Here is an 18,286-nt window from a genome sequence, read left to right as displayed (position 1 = left end):
TCACAGTTTGTTTCTGTTTATCTGAGAACTGATAACCACTTAAAATCTGGAAAGTCTAATCAATTATGCCAACAGAAAAAAAAAAAAAAGCTTTGCTTTCTCACAGCAAGACAGGAGGTCTATAGGACACACCACTATCTTCAATGTCAGGACTTCTTCCTGGTCCAAAATAACTAAAGTCTACCAATAGGCTAAGCCTGAAATGAGCATTCTTTCACTTATAGATCCTCAAAGACAACATGCTACAACACAAACTTATGTTCAGAAAGCTTTTCCCTCCCCTCAGTCAAAAATAAGTATTTGTCATCTGAGAAAACCAGACCTTTGCTCAGACAATTTCACTGACTCCTGTAGGGGAAAAAAGTATGTAAGCTTCATCACACTGCATTAAAAAAGGTAGGATTTGCAGATATATATATATATTTTTTTTTAAATGCCAGGAACAATCAACTATTATGGAAGAACCAGATCCTGTACAAAGTACCTGAAGAAAAGATATTTTCATCTCTGGTAGTTCCTGTGCTGACTTGTTTTGACCTCAGAAACAAGTGACAAAAGGTATCAGAAGAACTGCATGGCCCTGTATTCTTCGGAATCCACATCAACCTATAATTAGAAGACCACCTGCTCTCAAAATTTAACAACCTAAAGTAGCTGGTACCTGATCATCTGACAAGAAGGATCAAAAAATCCATAGACTTAACATCATAGTTACTCATGCAGAAGGCCTGCATCTATGAAACGTTTAGACAGCAACAGAGTACTTCATGAAGTGCCTACTCCTTGACAATGCTGCTCATAAGAACATGATGATGATGTAGTATGTATTGGTCAGGAAAAAATACACCCATACTTAGCTTTGATATAGATACCAGTGAGGCTTAGTTAATTTTGGACTACCATTTATTACTTGTTTGTTTTTCCAAACCTAGGCTGTCTCCCTGTTTCCTTCTGGAGCCCAGTGGAACAGGGATGTAAAGGGGTGGAAAAAGAAAGGAAGAAGCAGGAAAGGGTACCACTGTAGAAACAGACTGATATCATACAGCAACAGGCATTAAACAAAGCAAGCAGAATTTATTCTCCCCATCTCTGCCATATTTGCAGAACACTGAAAAAGATCTTTCTATTGGACAGCTGATCTCCATCCCTTTCTCCCTCCCTCAATAAGAAGTGTATTTTCATTGTCTTATGCATGAGATTAGAAAAGCCATCACCACGATGACCTGGTCTTATTGTGTGTTCTTGCAATGAGCTGTCCAAGATCGTTAAAAAACTACATACTGCCTTTAAATTCCTTTTGATGTTGTGGAGTCAAATTCTGGAAGAATCTAATTGCCTCCAAACAACTGCTCACCCTTGTGGCTTACAGTATTTATTTTCCAAAATACTGACAACAATCATTAGATTTTAAAAGCAATCCACACAGGAACTGCGGGCAGTATATAACAGCAGGGACTAAATAATTTTTCTCTGTTTCAAGGGGATCCTGGACCAGTAGCCCCTAGCCAGGGAAGAGCAAAAGCAGCACATTGCACACACACTTGAGTCATTTAAATAACAACAGGAAGATGTAGTAGTACATAGATATTAAAAAAAAAAGCTTGTCTATAGATGAATAAACACTTTAAATGCAACAGCCATCAAAATCTTAGGTTTACCGATGACAGTACATTACTTAGCATTCCAGTTTACAAACAAAGTTACTAAAATTAAACTGAAGAAGGCAGTCACGTGGTATTTATTCCTGTAACTATTATACATAAGTTTAACTCCTCTGATTTCTAACGTAACAATCACTAGAAGCACTCTTAACAGTGTTCTATGCCAATATTTTGGCATCTGATCATGCTCATTTCAATGAGCACACATGCAATAGGGAAACTATTTTCTGCTTTTAGGGTTTGGGGGTTTGGTTTGTTTGTTTTGGTTGGGGTTTTGTTGGTTTGGGGGGCGGGAGGGGGAGTTGGTGTGTTAGTTTAGGGTTTGGGGTTTTTTTTTTTTTCAAAAGAATCCAGTCAATCTTCCTAGGGTGAATCCTTAAGAAGACTTTCTTAATCGAGGTCAAATGACAAAAATTATCATGAGATCTCTTCAATTACTGATCTAGATGTTGATAATGAATCCTTCCATGGACTCCTTTTCTTTATGGTTTAAATGTAAATACTGACAGCAATTACAAAACATGATGTATATTGGTATGTTCCATTTCTCCCAATCAGTACAGAAGTTTTTGGGTGTTTAGTCCAAGGTTATAAATAGAAAAAAAAGAAAAAGTATAGTTTCCTCAAGATAAAGAAAAGAAAACAGACTACCTAATATTCTTTGGAAGCAAAAGTGACTGTACAAAACACAACACAACAACAGGGCATGACTGAGTTACAAGGCATTTCAACAGTAAAAAGAACAAACACTAGATCAAGGGTGGGTTTGGTGATTTACTATGAGCTTTAAGTTAGAACGGAGCTTTACAAAACTGATCAAAACTGAGCATTGCTACCTTCTTCTCAAGGCTGCTAACGTAATCAAAAAAGCCATTTCTGCTTTGCAGTCCAAGGTACTACTACTGCAAGCACTAAGAAAATCACTTCGATATAACAACTGGTATCAACACAGAAGGAAAATTAACTACGCTTTGTTATGCATACAAAACATGACTCTGGTCTTTCCAAGAGGACGCAATATAAATCTGCAAATGTTACGTAAAAACATACTTATGTAGACCTTGTGAGTTATGAAACTAAGTTTTGCTGAACAGACTTTCTTTTCAAGGTCTCATAAGTGTTATCTTCAGATAAAAAAATGGAGATACAATTATGATCTGCTACATTTAGCGGATGCAGTCATTCTTCCCTCTGTTCATCACATTATGCCAAAAATTATACAGAAAAACTACAAAGCATTATCCATGTAGGAAAATATAGTGTAATCCCAAATAGCTACACTTACCTGCTGATAAGCCATTGTAATCTGATTTCCGTCGAGGAGCTCAAATCACCACAAATTACTATTACTGAAAACACTGGTATTTTATTGTGTTCACTAAACACAAGTGTATATACAAAATAAATTCAAAGGAGTTGTACACTGGAATATCTAGAGCACTACCAAGTTTATACCTTCTTCCCCTCCTGCCAGCTGAGATTGAAGTGGCATTTCACAATGTTTCTTTTCTCAATTAATAATTCAGATAGCTGGCATGACTGCTCTTGATAAGCTGTCCAACACAGTAATCACTTTCAGAGTACAGAAATGTCTCCTTTAAACTCTTTTGGTCTCTAGATCTTATCTCAGAATGTACATATATATATATTTATCCTAAATAAAAAAGCTTCTCTGTCTTACCGATGCCTTAAATGTTAATGGAATCTTAGATACCTACTTTGCTGAAAAAAAATACTTTCCAACTAACAGTTTAGTCATGGTGGCCCTCTCTCCCGTATCATCTTTAAGTTATGAGGCTTTCTAATATCACCAAATTGGAAAGAGTTTATAAAAGCTCTATTTCAGTTGCTGGCCTTGCAGGCATACACAAAGACTGGCATATGTATTATTAGTACAACTTCAATCCTTTTCCCATGGACTGGTAGTTCCATCAAAAGTCCTCCTCTCTACTGAAATCAATATCACAGAGTAAGAAAGACACATGAGAATACTGGATTTGGTATTAGAAAGCTATAATATCAGTACAAGACCGCTACTAAAATGAACTATAATGGAGGAGCACCTCTGAGCTATTGCTATCATCTATTATTGTTCAACTGTGTACCAAGTGACTAAAAGGAAGCCTTTCTAAACCAGAGCCTTACACAGTTTCAAGCTACCTAGTTCATAACTTAGAAAGTAAGAACACTTAAGGGAAAAAGTTAGTTACTCAAACACCAGAATTACAATAAAGCCAAAAGAGACAATGGCTTCCAGAGAAATACAGTAACACAGACAAGACTTTTCAGGAATATACATACTGAATGGTGGAATAATACACTGTAACCTTAGTTAGGAGTGCAATATCTGAACAGTCTCAATACAGGGTGGACAAAGAATTATAGCAGAAAGAGCCTGCTTAAAATTCTGCAGAATTTAAAGTAATCCCTCCCCCAGCTTAATAGCAAAAAAGCACAGTTAAACTACTAAATTCAACAGTACCACTGACGTCACCCGTTTTATTACGAGCTGCTTTTAAGTTGGTAGTATTCCCCTTGTATGTTTAATGGATCAAGCAGAGACCAGCTGTTCAGCCCATGCTACAGTTCAAAGCAACTCAAGGTATTAGATTCTACCTCAATAGGAAACATGGGAGAAAAGGAGCATTGGGAAACGTAGATAAGCACAAAAAGTCTAATTTTATTTCTATAGAATTGCAAAAAGACAGAACACAGAAGGCCCGTCTCTTGGGCAATTACATGACAATTTTTGAAGTCACTACAAAGTGCTGCAACTTGATAAATGCCTCAGATATCAAGCACTCTTGAGGAGATAGTTTTGAGTTATTCTAAAAGAGAATTAAGTTATAATTTCATGCTGCAACTGGGGAAAGACAGAGGGAACCTTAAAGCTGGCAGCATTCTAGGGAGCTGACAGACATCTGCCATTATAAGAATTATTTAAGTGTAATGCTGAGATACAGATAATGCCTTTAAGCAATGACTATGGAACTGCATATTGCACAATGAAGCATTCATAATAGGAGAAAGTTCAGCCTTCTATCAACTAATAACCAACTCAGGAACAATACTAGCATTAGAATAACACCTCACTAAGACAAATCAAAACATTTTTTTAAATGTAATTAGAAAACCCCATAAAATTAAATCAATGGAGAAGTGAGAATTAATCTGATTTTCAGAGGAAGAATGTACTCATTAGAAGCTCAGTCAGTCTCACAACAGCAGCACCCAATGCATTTAAGATGCTCATTCCACGCTGCTATGAAATGGAGTGTACTTCTGACTGAAGAACACTGATGAAATGGTGGAGTACACCCCTCACACTTCTCCATCACAATAAAGTATAATATTCTTCAAGAGCTTACCCCAAACAAGGTGAAATTCCTTTCAGAAATATCTTCTTGGTTAAATTCTCACTCAGACATCCAAGACTAACCACAAAGACCACAGAAATACATCAAAGTAAAAAGATGTTTTCAGCAGTACCACATTATTCAGCTGAAACATAAATCAGATCTTAAATTAAGATCAGTCAAATGTGGTAAATTTCAATGCAGGGCATTAGACATCAAATTTGCATTGCACTACTTTTTGTAAGGGACAATCACTTTGTTATAAGCAAGTTTCAACTGACAGGAGTTCCTTCTTTCTTGAGTTCCACATAGTCCACCATGGTACAGTTTTTAGGGAAATTATTTCTATCGAAGTGCAAAAAAATACTCACTGCCTTTCCCTTCCTCTTTTGGCTTCTGATGAAGAGGTTTCCAGGTAAATTTTAAACCACGCATTTAAAAAAAAAAAAATTCAACTCAGAAAAATACAGTTTCTACTAAAGCATGCTGAGGAGAGTGATACCATGCCAAAAACAAGCTCCTGTTTATTGGCTCCATCAGTTCCTCCTTGTATATGCACGGGTTTGTTAACCTTTGAGAAATCATTTGCACTCTCCTTCTGGCTTCTTGAAAAGTATAATTGGTTAACTAATCCACACTGCACTGCAAACTACTGTATTTTTTTCCAAGAACTTATGTTAACTAGAGGAATACCTTCCATGTTTAGTTTTAAGCTCTTCAAAATGAGATGACAATGACATTTCCTATTTATGAAAAGAAAGGATTTTCTGGCTCTTCAAGATCAGTAACAAAGGATGAAAATAAAGTTCATGCTACACTCCACAGCTGTAGTATTTGCTCAGAGTAGCTGAGGAATACAGCTGTGCTGCACCACAACTGCTGCAAACACCTCAACTGAGCAAGACCAAAGCACTCTCAACCCAAGTGAGAGCTATATCGGTGCAGGTGCATGACATTCTCAGTATTACATCCGATATATCCCTGCTACCTATTGCCCTAAGAGGACAACCAAACAAAAAGAGATGTGACTGCCTCAGGACAGGTAGCATGCTCTTTAATCTCCCTATTCATTCTCTGATCTTTATTGAATCCAGAAAATTTCTTGGAAATCAGTAAGCAATACATCAATAACCGAGATTCATTTGCACATGTTCCCAAGAAATGGGAAAGAAAACCCAAACACACAAGTGCATTTTTCACAGAAGGCTGAGGTAGCTCACCAGAGCTCACATTTTCACGTATTTTTAACAACTTCCAAAACCAAGAAGCAATTCAATCATTCTAAGTTGAGGTGACAAGAATAGCAGTAAAAAAATACAATCAAGAACAATCAAGAGTGCATAGAGGAATAAAGAGCCAAGACCACAGCAAAGAGATTGAGATATCAGATGATGGCGTGAGTCAGCCAGCATCTTGGCTCCATGAGTTGAGTCCATTTTTAACAGTGCATTTGCTAAACCTAATATAAAGCATTAGCCAAACCTAATATAATGTATTAGCTAAACCTAATATAAAGCACAAGTTTTGCACCTGTGAGAAGTCTTTATTAAAAGTGATGTGCTGAAATACTCGTATTGAGGTCTAAAACAGCAGTTCCTTCAATTATACTGGAACTCACTTTATGGGGAGGTGAGAGGGGTAATGAAGAGATTTTTCTGGTCCCCCAACAGATCAGAGAAATCCCTTGTTCAGTGTCTAAACAGAGAAGTCTGTTTAATTACAGTAAACCCTATTAAACTGATCTTCTTTACAAAAGGCTGAAGTGATGAACTCCAAAAACCTATAGAAGACATAATGAATTCAGAGTTTAATTAGGACACACTGTTAGCTAACTATAATCTATTAATTAGCATTCTTAATTTTTACAGCTTATTGCAATAATACCCTTTTACTTTTAAATTGCACCCTTCTTTTTTTGGACCAAAGTTATACAATTCTACCAGTGTGGTAGTAATTATAGTGATTGCCTACAGAACAGTGGCCTGGAAATATCTGTAAATGTTTAATTAGAGGATAAAGGAAAGGCAAGAAAAAAACCCCTCCGATCGTGGAATCGCTGTTCTCCAATCACATTTAGTAACCTGTTAATCCATTCTAAACCATATATTCAGAGAATTAAAGATTCTGAGAAATTAAAGAATTTGAGAATTAAAATACTTACCTGTAGCTGAAATACAAAGAGCATCAGAAAGTTGAGTAAATGGTATTCCATGTATTCATTATATGGTACTGTACCACTATAACTAAAATTTTCACGGAATTACTCCTTCTAAGGAAATCCTACTTTTCTAATAAAAACTATTTAACTTTAGGTTTTCTTCACTCCAAGATGACATATGAAAATAAATACGAAATGTCACACATATTAACAAATCCCATGTTGTGATACTTACCATTCAGTAAGAATACAGCTATAAAACTACATTAAAAGTTCATTAAATTATTTCATACTAACTCAAGAAAAGCAACTTAATTTCTTCAACTCAGTTCTTTAAAAAGTGAAAAGAAAATCACAGACAGCTTCGATTTATCACTAGTCAAATGGAATCTACTATTTATGACAGGTCACCTTAGAGTATATCATGTCAAATACTAGAAGCACCATTTTTTAAATCCAGCAGTTTCCCTCTACCTTCTAAAACAAATCTTAAAAAAAAAAAGCACTGCCTAAAATAGCAAATATATCTTAAAAGCTTCAAGAACATGATCATGCTTGAATTATGGAAACTATTTCATTAAACTTTCTCGGATATCAAGAAAACTCAATAGGGAAAGTAATTTTGTCATGGTGAAAGCTGACTTACATGTCAGGAAACTTTTGGAGTTGGACACTGGGTCTGTTTTCCATAAGACTGGTGAGGTTTCTTACCAGAGAGTCCAGAGATATACCTAATTCATATTTGGCCAGAAACAACTAAACATGAGGACACTAACTCAAAAGACAAGTAGTTACTTCCAGATTAAGCTAGCAAGAAGGTCTAGGTGGGAAATTTTTTAAAAAGCTTTTAATAAGTAGAGCTCACTACAAAGAGACCTTGATTTTAATCAACCTCTCAGTTTTATTCTAATTTAGGGACAAGACAAAAAACTAGACACCCAAGATTCTCTGTTCTTCTGCCTATTCTCTAAGTAGCCAGACCCCTACAAAAAGACTGTAGGGTGCTTTATGATAGTTGCGTAACAAGATATGCACAGCTTATGACAAAAGAATAGATGAGCAGGTATTAAATGGTGTTACTTAAATTTAGTCAAGAACACATTTGTTTGTGAAAATTGTAGGTCTGGAGATTCTAATAACTGGAGCTCTAAAATAAGACCAGTGTAACAAACTTTGTTTTACTGGCAATCTGTCAACATTCAGCAACAGTTCAGTTGGTTTTGGGGTCCGCAGTTAGTACATTCTGCAGAGAATGCTTCAAGAGGTAAGCACTATAGCAATATTAATTATGAACAGGCTAAAATACTTCCAAAAGGAAACCGTGTGGTTAGCATCACTCCCAGGAAAAAAAAACATGACACACAAGAAGAAATGAACACTCAAGAAGTGGCTTACAAGTCTGACAAACATTTAAGAAGAGGCCTGTAAGCTGAAAACACATCTTATTCATACCAATTACCTAGGAAAAGCACCAATACAATTTAGCTGCTTTAATGTGACATGCAAGTTTATTAAACTCATTTAATCATGCTACTGCACTAACACAACAGTGACATTAGATGACAAACCTGGTTTTCTTCTTGCAAAACTCTATATTGTTCCTTCCAAATGGTGATTTTTGAAGCTTCATCTTTCCTCAGAGCTCTCTCCTTTTTCAGCTCAGGACTCCAGAAGGTCTTGATACTGTTCATGGAAGAACTGAGCTTGCTTTCTTTCACCTCCACATCCTTGCGAAGCAGATCGTTTTCCCTTAACACTTCTTTGAGTTGTGTTTGCAGATCCATTATTGTGTTATCCCTGGCCTGGCGCAGTGAGTGAGGCACAGTGGATGCCATACTCACTGGAGGGAGATGGTGCTCTCCAAATGCAATAGTATCACTGGCAACTCCACTACTGGCAATGTTAGGGCTGCTACCCATTGCAGTCATCCTAACACCATAAGGCAGCCGCCCCCCAGACCGGCCCAAAGTCATGGTGCTTTTTGGGGTATCTGCACCCACGTTCTCATGGTCACTTAGATACATAGGGCCAGATGTAGCATAGGCAGCATTTAAGGACTGAATATTTTCCATAGAAAGGGTCTTCCCACTGCCACCCCCAGTACTACTCCCAGAACTGCCTCCTGTGCTGTTGGTTCGACGATGGCCCAAGCGTGGTGACCGTGGCAGCCTTGGTGAACGCCCTGGACTCTGGTTGCTTGGCTCAACCTTACCAACTGACCGAGCACTTCCATACATGATTAAGCTGGTGGTGTGAGGCAATTAGATAGGCATAAATCAGGAATGAGAGAAATCCTGTTAAGTTTTTCAACGGTTGTAAGTCAGCTTAAGGCCAATCACAACTTATAACAGATCCAGGTGTCCATCTTTGAAGTCACGTGCTCACGATGTTCAGGACCATATCTGCATCAATAAGAACAACATATTAAAATCTGTATCAATAAAAATAACATATTAAATACCTAGTTTATCATGATATATTTTGTCCCACATCAAATAAAGTGTATTCTACTACCTTTACACTTCTCCAGCATCTTTTCAATTCCCACTCACAAGAAAAGAAATCTTCTATTTACACTCTAATATTTAAACTCAAAAAGGAACTTCTGTTCTTGATTTTCTGTTGTTATGTAGAGAGAGGAAAAAAAGAACCCATCCATTTTCAACCCATAATTTTGTAGGTCATGACCTGAACTCTACAAAAGCCATCTAACTTTTTTCCTGTTTCTAAGTGGTCCTAATTCTTTACCTGTTACCTTTCCGAGTAAGAGAGACAACCAGAATTTAAAGCCCATTCAGTAGCATTTTTTTCCTTCAAGCACTGCTAGCTTCCATAGGACAGTTTCTAAATCCTGTTGCTGTGAAAATAATCCTGCAAATGGGAAGGTAGGATGGACTGAAATTATTCTGATCATGATCAACTAGTAGGTCCCTTAGTGTTGCTGTCAGCCCTCCTTTACACTCAGAAGTCAGATCCAAGACTAAGAACCACCATGAAATCATTACTGACCACAAAGCTTAAACAAGTATAGGTACAACTCTAAAAGAATGGCAATCACACAGCAATGGGACCAATGAGGTTAAGAGGAACAAGAGGATCTCACCTGCACTGAAAACTGGTTCCAGCATCTTATTTTCTCTCGAACTGGGGATATGACTTAAATCTTTGTTCGGGTTAAGCAAAGATTTAAATCAAAATATACTTCTCATTAACCACCTCAGATTAATTCCATTAAATAATATCATTCCAACAGCAAGGACCTCTTAAAACACAGAACAGTATGATATCATGTTGCAGTTCCTCCTCCACTCTACTTTTTCTTTAAACAAGAACTCCAGTAGCATATGCAATAAATTCCTTATTTTTGCACTGTAACATTATGCTCTTCTACAAGTGCTAGCAGTTGACTCTAGTACAGGGGCACTGGGCTGAGACCACTGTCAAGATCTAGTAGAGGAGCAAGAAACAGGAATGAAATCCGCTCTTGTTACTGAACAACTGCACTATAGAATTGCTCACTATACAGCTCTCACTTTTTTTTCCTATTTTTCCCAGTGTAAACTATTTCAAGTCACTGTTGGGCTCAGCTGAAATCAAAACTAGAAGACGGAAACATTCCTGGATCTGACCTCTCCCCATCAGATAAAAGAATACCAGATAGCATCCAAAGAGCAGTACCATCTTATATACAACATGTTTACTTTCACACTAGCTTTCATCTAGCCTCACCTTCTGCTCAGAAGTTAGGTTTGCCAAATATTAGGAATCAATTTTTCCAAACTCTATGGCATGTTTGTGAGATACTAACTGGGCAAGCAGATGAAAGATTAGGCTTAGAAGAGGAATACACTTACAAAAGGAATTGTACAAATAGCAAAAGCAGGTGGAGGGGAACAGACCAAAAAATAATATTGCAAAAAATACTGGAAAAGGGTAGAAAGAAAAAAGTAAAAGCCTGATGTAGAAAAGATACATCATTTTTTCCTTTCAGAAACAAGTTAGTATAGGAAAAAATACAACAAGAAATAGTTTTAAAATGTTTAGTTTAACCCTAAGTTTGAAATGGAAAACAAGAGCAGAGTAAGCCAGCATTTTTTCATTTTCACACTTATTTCATAGAAGATAAAGCAGCATGAGTAATTTTACAAAGGTAATGGAAGCCAATACTGTTTTGTGAACAGTCCTCAAGAAATTCAAGTGCTTCCTCTCTCTTTCTCTCAGTTTCTCTTTTTTTTTTTTTTTAAATGACAACCAAAGCCAACAACAATATTGCTATGAAGTATTTTAAAACACATATGTAAAGGAAAATAGGCCAAGGAAAGATAGCCAGGGGCGTTAATAATTGAAGTTAGCTACCAAAACACCACCTACAGATTATTTTTTTTTAAATACAAGTTATGGATAGGACATTTCTTCTATTTCAGCTACATATCCTTATGCAAAAGAGTACAGAAATACAAACTATGTAACAAAGTCTACAGTGTTCCACTGGAGTTGCTTCAATAAGCAAGACACTGTGCCCCAGATCTGGAAGAAAAACACTTCTTCCAAATAGAAAAGCTATTTCAGACTAATCTCACTGTTTGAGATATCAAAATGCTAAAAATGCTGCTGTGACACCACTTGAGCATTCAAAACAAGTCAGATACAATTTCTTAGACACTACATAAAGTACATTCAACTGAGAGCTTGCATTTACAAGGATTCTTGAAAATTAATCCAAATTAATTCATTTGCTAGAAACTCACAACAGTAAATCAGTGCAAATACTCATTCACTTAACCGCTTTAAATGAGTTTAACTTGAACCCAAAGATGTGTTTTATTCAGTGCGTTTTAGTTAAAGCACTTTCCCCCAAAAAACATGAAGTTGCTACAATTACTGTTGCATGCAGAAATATCACCTAGTAAAGTGCTTAACAACACACAAGAAGCACACAAAAGATTTTAGATCATTTCTAACGAGTTAATCATACCCAAAATGGAAAATTCATGGAATTGCTTTCTCCTTGCTTTAGCAACTTTTTGTTAAACTATTTTTCAAAGAATGAAAGTGACTGATGTCCTTGACAGAAAAGTAGCTTCCCGGGCAGCTGAAAGGAGCTGGTACCATAGCAAGTGCTGTGCAATAGCCGTCTTCTAATATACCGGGCAGGCGGGTAGGCTCTCGTCCACCTTAAGTGGAAGCAACAGTCCTATGCTAATTCAGCTCTAAGCTTTTGTTTCACAGGTAGGCACCATTCCCTCTGTTACTCCAGAAAAATCAAATAATTCAAGCTATGAAAGCCAATTGCTAGAATTAGCTGCTGATTAGGGTTATGGAAAGGATTCCCGGAGCGGACACACGTGAAACTCAGGGAGAAGAACTCTGACATCTCTGCCACCACCACCACACATCACACTGCACTCACCTTTCAAAAGCAAAGCCAAACAAAAGCAGTAGATTAAGAAGAATCCTTCGAAACAAGCAAACATATCCCTCCACTATTTCTCTTGAAATGAGAACTTTCCTTACACCACTGTTAGCCTTTAAAATTGTGAATATTTCAAATATTAACTCAATACACCCTTCCAACCATGCAGCCAGTTTCAGTATTTTCACTGACACAGAGATTTGTCATGGTTCAAGAGAAAAAAAAAAAATGTTACAAGATAATTCTTAACTTTTTCTTTCTAGGAGCACTTATCACCAGCCATTTCACTTTGTTGCTATTAGGAATCCATAAGCAGAAGTAGATACTAAGACAATTCACACTAGGAAAACCTTTCATCCTGGAAACAGCACTGTGAAGGAAGAGTCAGAAACATCTTTTCTCATCCACAATACCAATTAATCAGGAAGAAGAAAGAGTTCTAGCTTCCCTGCAGGAGTCCAAGCAAAATTATGTCAAAGATTTCTTTCAGATAGCAACATAACCAGAAAAGTTGAAGCTTTTCAATATTCTGATCCACACTAGCATTTTACTAGGAATCTCAGAAGTACAGTCTTATCTTTCAGGAGGCCAACATGCAGCACTGTTAATTTTTTCCTGTTCTGTGACCCTAAATTTACTCACAAATAAATCATCCCTTAACCTTACAGAATGGTGGTAACCACAAGGAACACTGTCTAGCTGTGACATTAATGTATTGACCATTTTTCCTTTGCAAACTCTCCCGTAGGTTTCAAAAACCTTTGGTCTTTTTTTGACAGTACAGGAACCCTTACCTAAGATTACAGAGAAAGAGACTATAAACTGCAAATGTTTAAAAAAACAAAATTGCTGAAGTCAGTGCTAAACCATTTTCCTTCAAGGTAGCTTGCATACCTTTACATTTGTGAACCAAAACTCCATTGTTCCCTGAGAGAACAAAAACTTCCAAACAGCATCTTATCTGCAAGCCAAATAAAAAAAAAAAATCCCCAAAAATTAATGTCAGCCAAACTAAAGATTTCATACAGATATCTAGAGATTGGCATAGCAGCTTTACAAGTAGACACATATGATCGACCTGCTTTAATATTAGTTGAAAATGGTATCTAGCAATTATGAAAACGCTTGAAAGGACTGTCAGAAGCATAAAAAGAATAGATGAGAATTACACAATATTGTAGAAAAAGGTTTGAAAAAAGGACAGTTATGAACACATTTTCTATATAAAATGATAAGATAGATAACAGTGCATCCTGCCTGAAGTGCCAGCTAAGAAAAATGTCTTCCAAGATCACAGGTAACTGTCCAAAACCACTCAGAGACAGACACCATGGAGCTGTGAAAAAAAAATTTATAATCTGACAGTAAAATTTAAATGTACTACTGGTGCAACTTGTGGCAACTAAAATGAATGTTTCATTATGATACCCTAGTCCTAAACAGTGAAAAGCAATGGAGAATCAAGCCTCCTTCAAAACACCAAAGCAGCTACCACTCCAAGAAGTATAGCAATATCCAGAAGCATACATCAATGCAAATGGTAATTCAAAGCAGCATGAAAGCTGGTAACTCCTGCATCAGAACCTAGCATGTTGAAAGAACAGTAAAATGCAACCTACACAACTTTTACTTTTAGCAGATTTACTTGTAAAGCAATTACAAAGTGACATAGAGCAGGAATAGGTGCACTACTCTTGTCAAAGGATCTGGTGGTTTTCAGTAAGAGTTGTACTCAGGCATAGTAGAAATGTAAGAAATTCTGGAGAGATCACGTTAACATCAACTTCAGGATAGAGAATCCAATAAAATGAGATGTGTTTACCAACGCAGTCACACTCAGCCCCAATATCTAGTATTTTATGTGAACCAGTGACTCAGAAAGCAGACATTCCTGGCTACAGCTGACAGAAAGCAGAAGATTCATTAACACAAAGTTTTGTTAACCCCTGGAAGATCTCTCTGTCGTATAAATATATAATGCCTTTCGTATCTCCCCCTACTCCAGGACAAATACTAATACCACAGTAACTACTTCTAGGTAAGTAAGCAAACCAAATACAGAAAAACATACTGCAGAAACACAGGAAAATCCCTGCTTACACTTGTTAAAACAAAAATAGTTTTCAAATAACTTCTGCAGCCTTCAGCAAGTAACATTTCCTCTGAATTTCTTTTCTGTAGTTGCTCTTCTGGACTGACACCAGCTGACAGACAGCAACATTTACAGAGTCAACTCCTTAATACCATCACTGCCTGATGGTCAGGAATGGGCCAGTTTGATCACAAACTGGGCAGGCAAGCACATCTTACATCTTACAGCACAGTGACCCCTCCCGTGCCTCCCATCAGCATAGCAGAAGCCATACACCCAGCTCCCAGAAGACTGAACTTTCTTGTCACACCAATCCCTGTCTGCACAAGGAAAGCTTTGAATGTCAGTTCTATAATAGCAGCAGCAAAGTCAGCCTTTACAGGAGCCGTCTTAATCTGATAAAGCAGTGTAGCAGACACATTAGACTTCATTAACAGAGGTAGCAATTGTTCACATTTTCATAATTAACACCTTAATAGTTAATCACGAGTAAGAACAACTAGATTATACAATGGGACCTGGACTCCAGAACAGAGCAAGGAAAAAAAAAAAAAAAAAAAGGAATTCCAAAACAGAAAAGCTTATATTCCAGTAAAACCCTTACAAATATCTTTACCCTGGAATTCAAATAGTGGGTACGATGGGAGAATAAGTAGGATTCACAACAACTTAGAGGTGTGTCAACCAAGACAAAAAAATGGAACTCCTGTTACTTTCTGGTACACACCACAATTACAAAAGCTACGGTTGCTATGCTACTTGACATAAAAAATGGGAAGAATCTATCTTAGTACTATAATGTAGATTTTAGGCTTGACTAGTTCTGGAAGGTAAGAAAGCTCACTACTTTTCATTACCTCACTACTTTAATGACATAATGCAAATGACATAATTACATTCACTTCACTAATGACTATTACGCAAGAAAATGAGAGAAGATAGGTTACTTAGGAAATTATTTGCAAGCCAGCCAATGCTGAACACAAGGCATTGAACCCACGGAATTCAGAGTTGGTTATCCATATCAAAATATTCTTATCCTCATGGCCTTGACAGCAAGAAAGCAAAAAGGATGAATGAAATTAAGATGGAAAGCAGACTAAAAAGGTACTGTTCACATTATGATTGATTCACATTCCTAGATAGCACATGAATAGATGCCTAAGCATCGATATCTGTTTATGTCCAATCCTTTTTAAAGGTAGGTTGTTGGGTTTTTTAAAGTAAGTTCACCAAGCTGCACATCTGCCAAGTTCACTGAAAGCAACAGTGCCCTTGTTCTGACTCACAGAACATGAGGAGATAGGAATTGATACATTCCCCCTGCTACACACAGAAAGAGAAATCTTCTCAGAAAAATATCTCAAAAATCCCTGATAATCTTTAGGTGACTGACATATTGAAAACCACGTTTTGTAAAACGTAGGCCATCAACCTTGACCCTAATATTTTGAGGAAAAACCCAGCAGTCATTTGTCAAAGGAGTGTTCTGTTTCTAAACATAAATTGACATTCCCTGTTACACACTTTTTAAATTTGAAAGGTTAACATAAACAGTACACCTACACTTTAAATCACCACAGAACATGAAAATAATTTATCTGATTTTTAGATACCATTCTGTTTCCCATTCTTCTCTCACATTCCTACAAGATATCCCATCCAGAATACACTACCTGCAAGTCTCTAAACAAGAGCCAGAAATATTCATCAGCTTCCTAGTTAATTTGTCTCCCACAAGTATGTATTTCCTTTCATGAGATCTACTTACTCCACAAGGAAGACATGTATAAGACAACAGAACACGCTCTACTCTATAGCAGCTTCTTTGCAAAAGCAGTTTTAACTGACATCAGGTTTTGTTTCTTGTAATTCCCATCAGTCTTGATATCAGCCTAAAGGGTATACTTTCACCACCACAGCTTCATTCCTTCACATTTTCTTTCCCAAAAAATGAGACCACAAAACCAAAAAGGCTCACTACTATTATAAAAATGCATGTGTTGCAGCTAAATCTTTATTTACTCATATTTATATATGCTTTGTGATACACTACTTGCTTATAAGGATTTTTTCCTAATGCTCTGTAGGTCGGTCTCAACTCAAGGCAGAACATGAGGTGTTACTGATATTTCTAAAGGCCTTCCCTCATCTCACTCATCAGACTAAAATGGTTCTGCTCACGGTATACTAAGAGTTAACCTGGTCACTAAATTTGGGTGCACGAGCAAGTTCTTTCCTTTTGTCAGGTTGCTGTGTACCAACAGAATTTTTTCTGTCTTCCTCCAGAGACTGGGGCACATACTTCTTAACACTGTCTGGACATCACACTTGAAGGCTCCCCAGGTATGGCAGAAGTCTTGGACACTGTTCCACTGCCTATTCTCTCCAGTAGCTTTAAGCATTTCAATGGCAGCACTGAATTTCTTACGGAATGATTAGCCCATGGTGCAGATATATTGCGGACCATTCTCAATTCCTGATTCTTCTTGCCTGGGTTTGCCAGGAATTGGACCCAATGACCCACATGATCCCTCCCTGTCCTACGTTCTTAACACTGACGTGTGTAGGCAGGCTAGGAAGGTGCATCAGGACTTGTTTTGTGCAATGAATGGGAGCTGATTATAAATCTCTAAATTTAAAGCAGATAGAAGATATACAGCAAAAACTATCATGTGTCTTTTTCCTTTTTAAAGACGTGCAAAACACAAAAAGCAGCAGGAGTCAAAACATGCATGTTTATGTAAACTTCCTAGTGATGAACGGGTCAAAATAACTCTCATTCTTTAATTATCTAGAAGACTGAAGACCTCTGGACATTAATTTTCTGTCATTGTATGGCTAAAGAGTTTATAGCCTGATTTTCAGAGTATACAGTCAGCAAATACTATGTGTTTGCATGCATGGTTGTTTCTCTCTTCCCTCCAGGTGGCATGCAACCAACAACCAACTTCCCAATAGAGGAAGCACAATACTAAAAGTGATAAAAATATTTCAAAAGCCCAGAAGTACCTAGAAGCACCAGTGAATCCATGTGGACCACTAGCCTAAAGTCAAAAGTCACCATGGGTAACATCACTGTGCAAAACAAAGCATGCTCCATCTACAGAATTTCCATCATAATCCTGCCCTGACAACAAAGGTGTGTTAATGATATTGACACAACCCATGCACCAGAAAACATCACTTTTCCTCAATCACCATTGGATTTTCTAGGATCTCATGCTCTACCACTGCCATACATCCCACTGTATGCCACAGAGTTAAACTCTTGGCTTAAACACGCACTAAATGATAGAATCCTCATCACCCAGAGTGCTCTTACAGCAGGGTAGCCAGCAAGGTTCAAGAATGTGTATTATTCTTAATTCTAGAAATCAGTCTGATTATTTTAAAAGCTGCATGCCTGCATCCATCCATCCATTTCTGAGCATACCATACTCAGATAAAACAAGCCAGACCTTCTAAACATACTACAGTTTTCAAGTGGCTTAGCCAGGTAAGTGTAACAAACCTCTCACACAAGAGAGGCTTTCGGGGGAATAGGCTTGAAGACAGGGAGGAGTGAGGGGAGAAGGAATAACAGTGGGAGAGTATCCTGCTTCA

At 37.2% G+C, this 18,286-nt stretch overlaps 1 protein-coding gene across 10 annotated transcripts in view; it reads right to left on the bottom strand.

Moving 5' to 3' along the window:
- Positions 1–18,286, bottom strand: part of ERC1 (ELKS/RAB6-interacting/CAST family member 1) — a 305,039-nt gene that overhangs the window by 284,331 nt on the left and 2,422 nt on the right. For all 10 annotated transcript variants that reach the window (XM_074871663.1, XM_074871668.1, XM_074871665.1 and 7 more), the window contains exon 2: positions 8,744–9,577. In XM_074871663.1, coding sequence (XP_074727764.1) covers positions 8,744–9,412 — 669 coding nt within the window. In that variant the 5' untranslated portion in view covers positions 9,413–9,577. The remainder of the gene's footprint in view (positions 1–8,743; positions 9,578–18,286) is intronic.

The sequence above is a fragment of the Strix uralensis genome, chromosome 5 (genome assembly GCF_047716275.1).
Source record: "Strix uralensis isolate ZFMK-TIS-50842 chromosome 5, bStrUra1, whole genome shotgun sequence".
In the NCBI taxonomy this organism is placed as follows: domain Eukaryota; kingdom Metazoa; phylum Chordata; class Aves; order Strigiformes; family Strigidae; genus Strix; species Strix uralensis.
The sequence above is the reverse complement of the archived record's forward strand: the minus strand, read 5'-3'. Positions and strand labels throughout refer to the sequence as shown.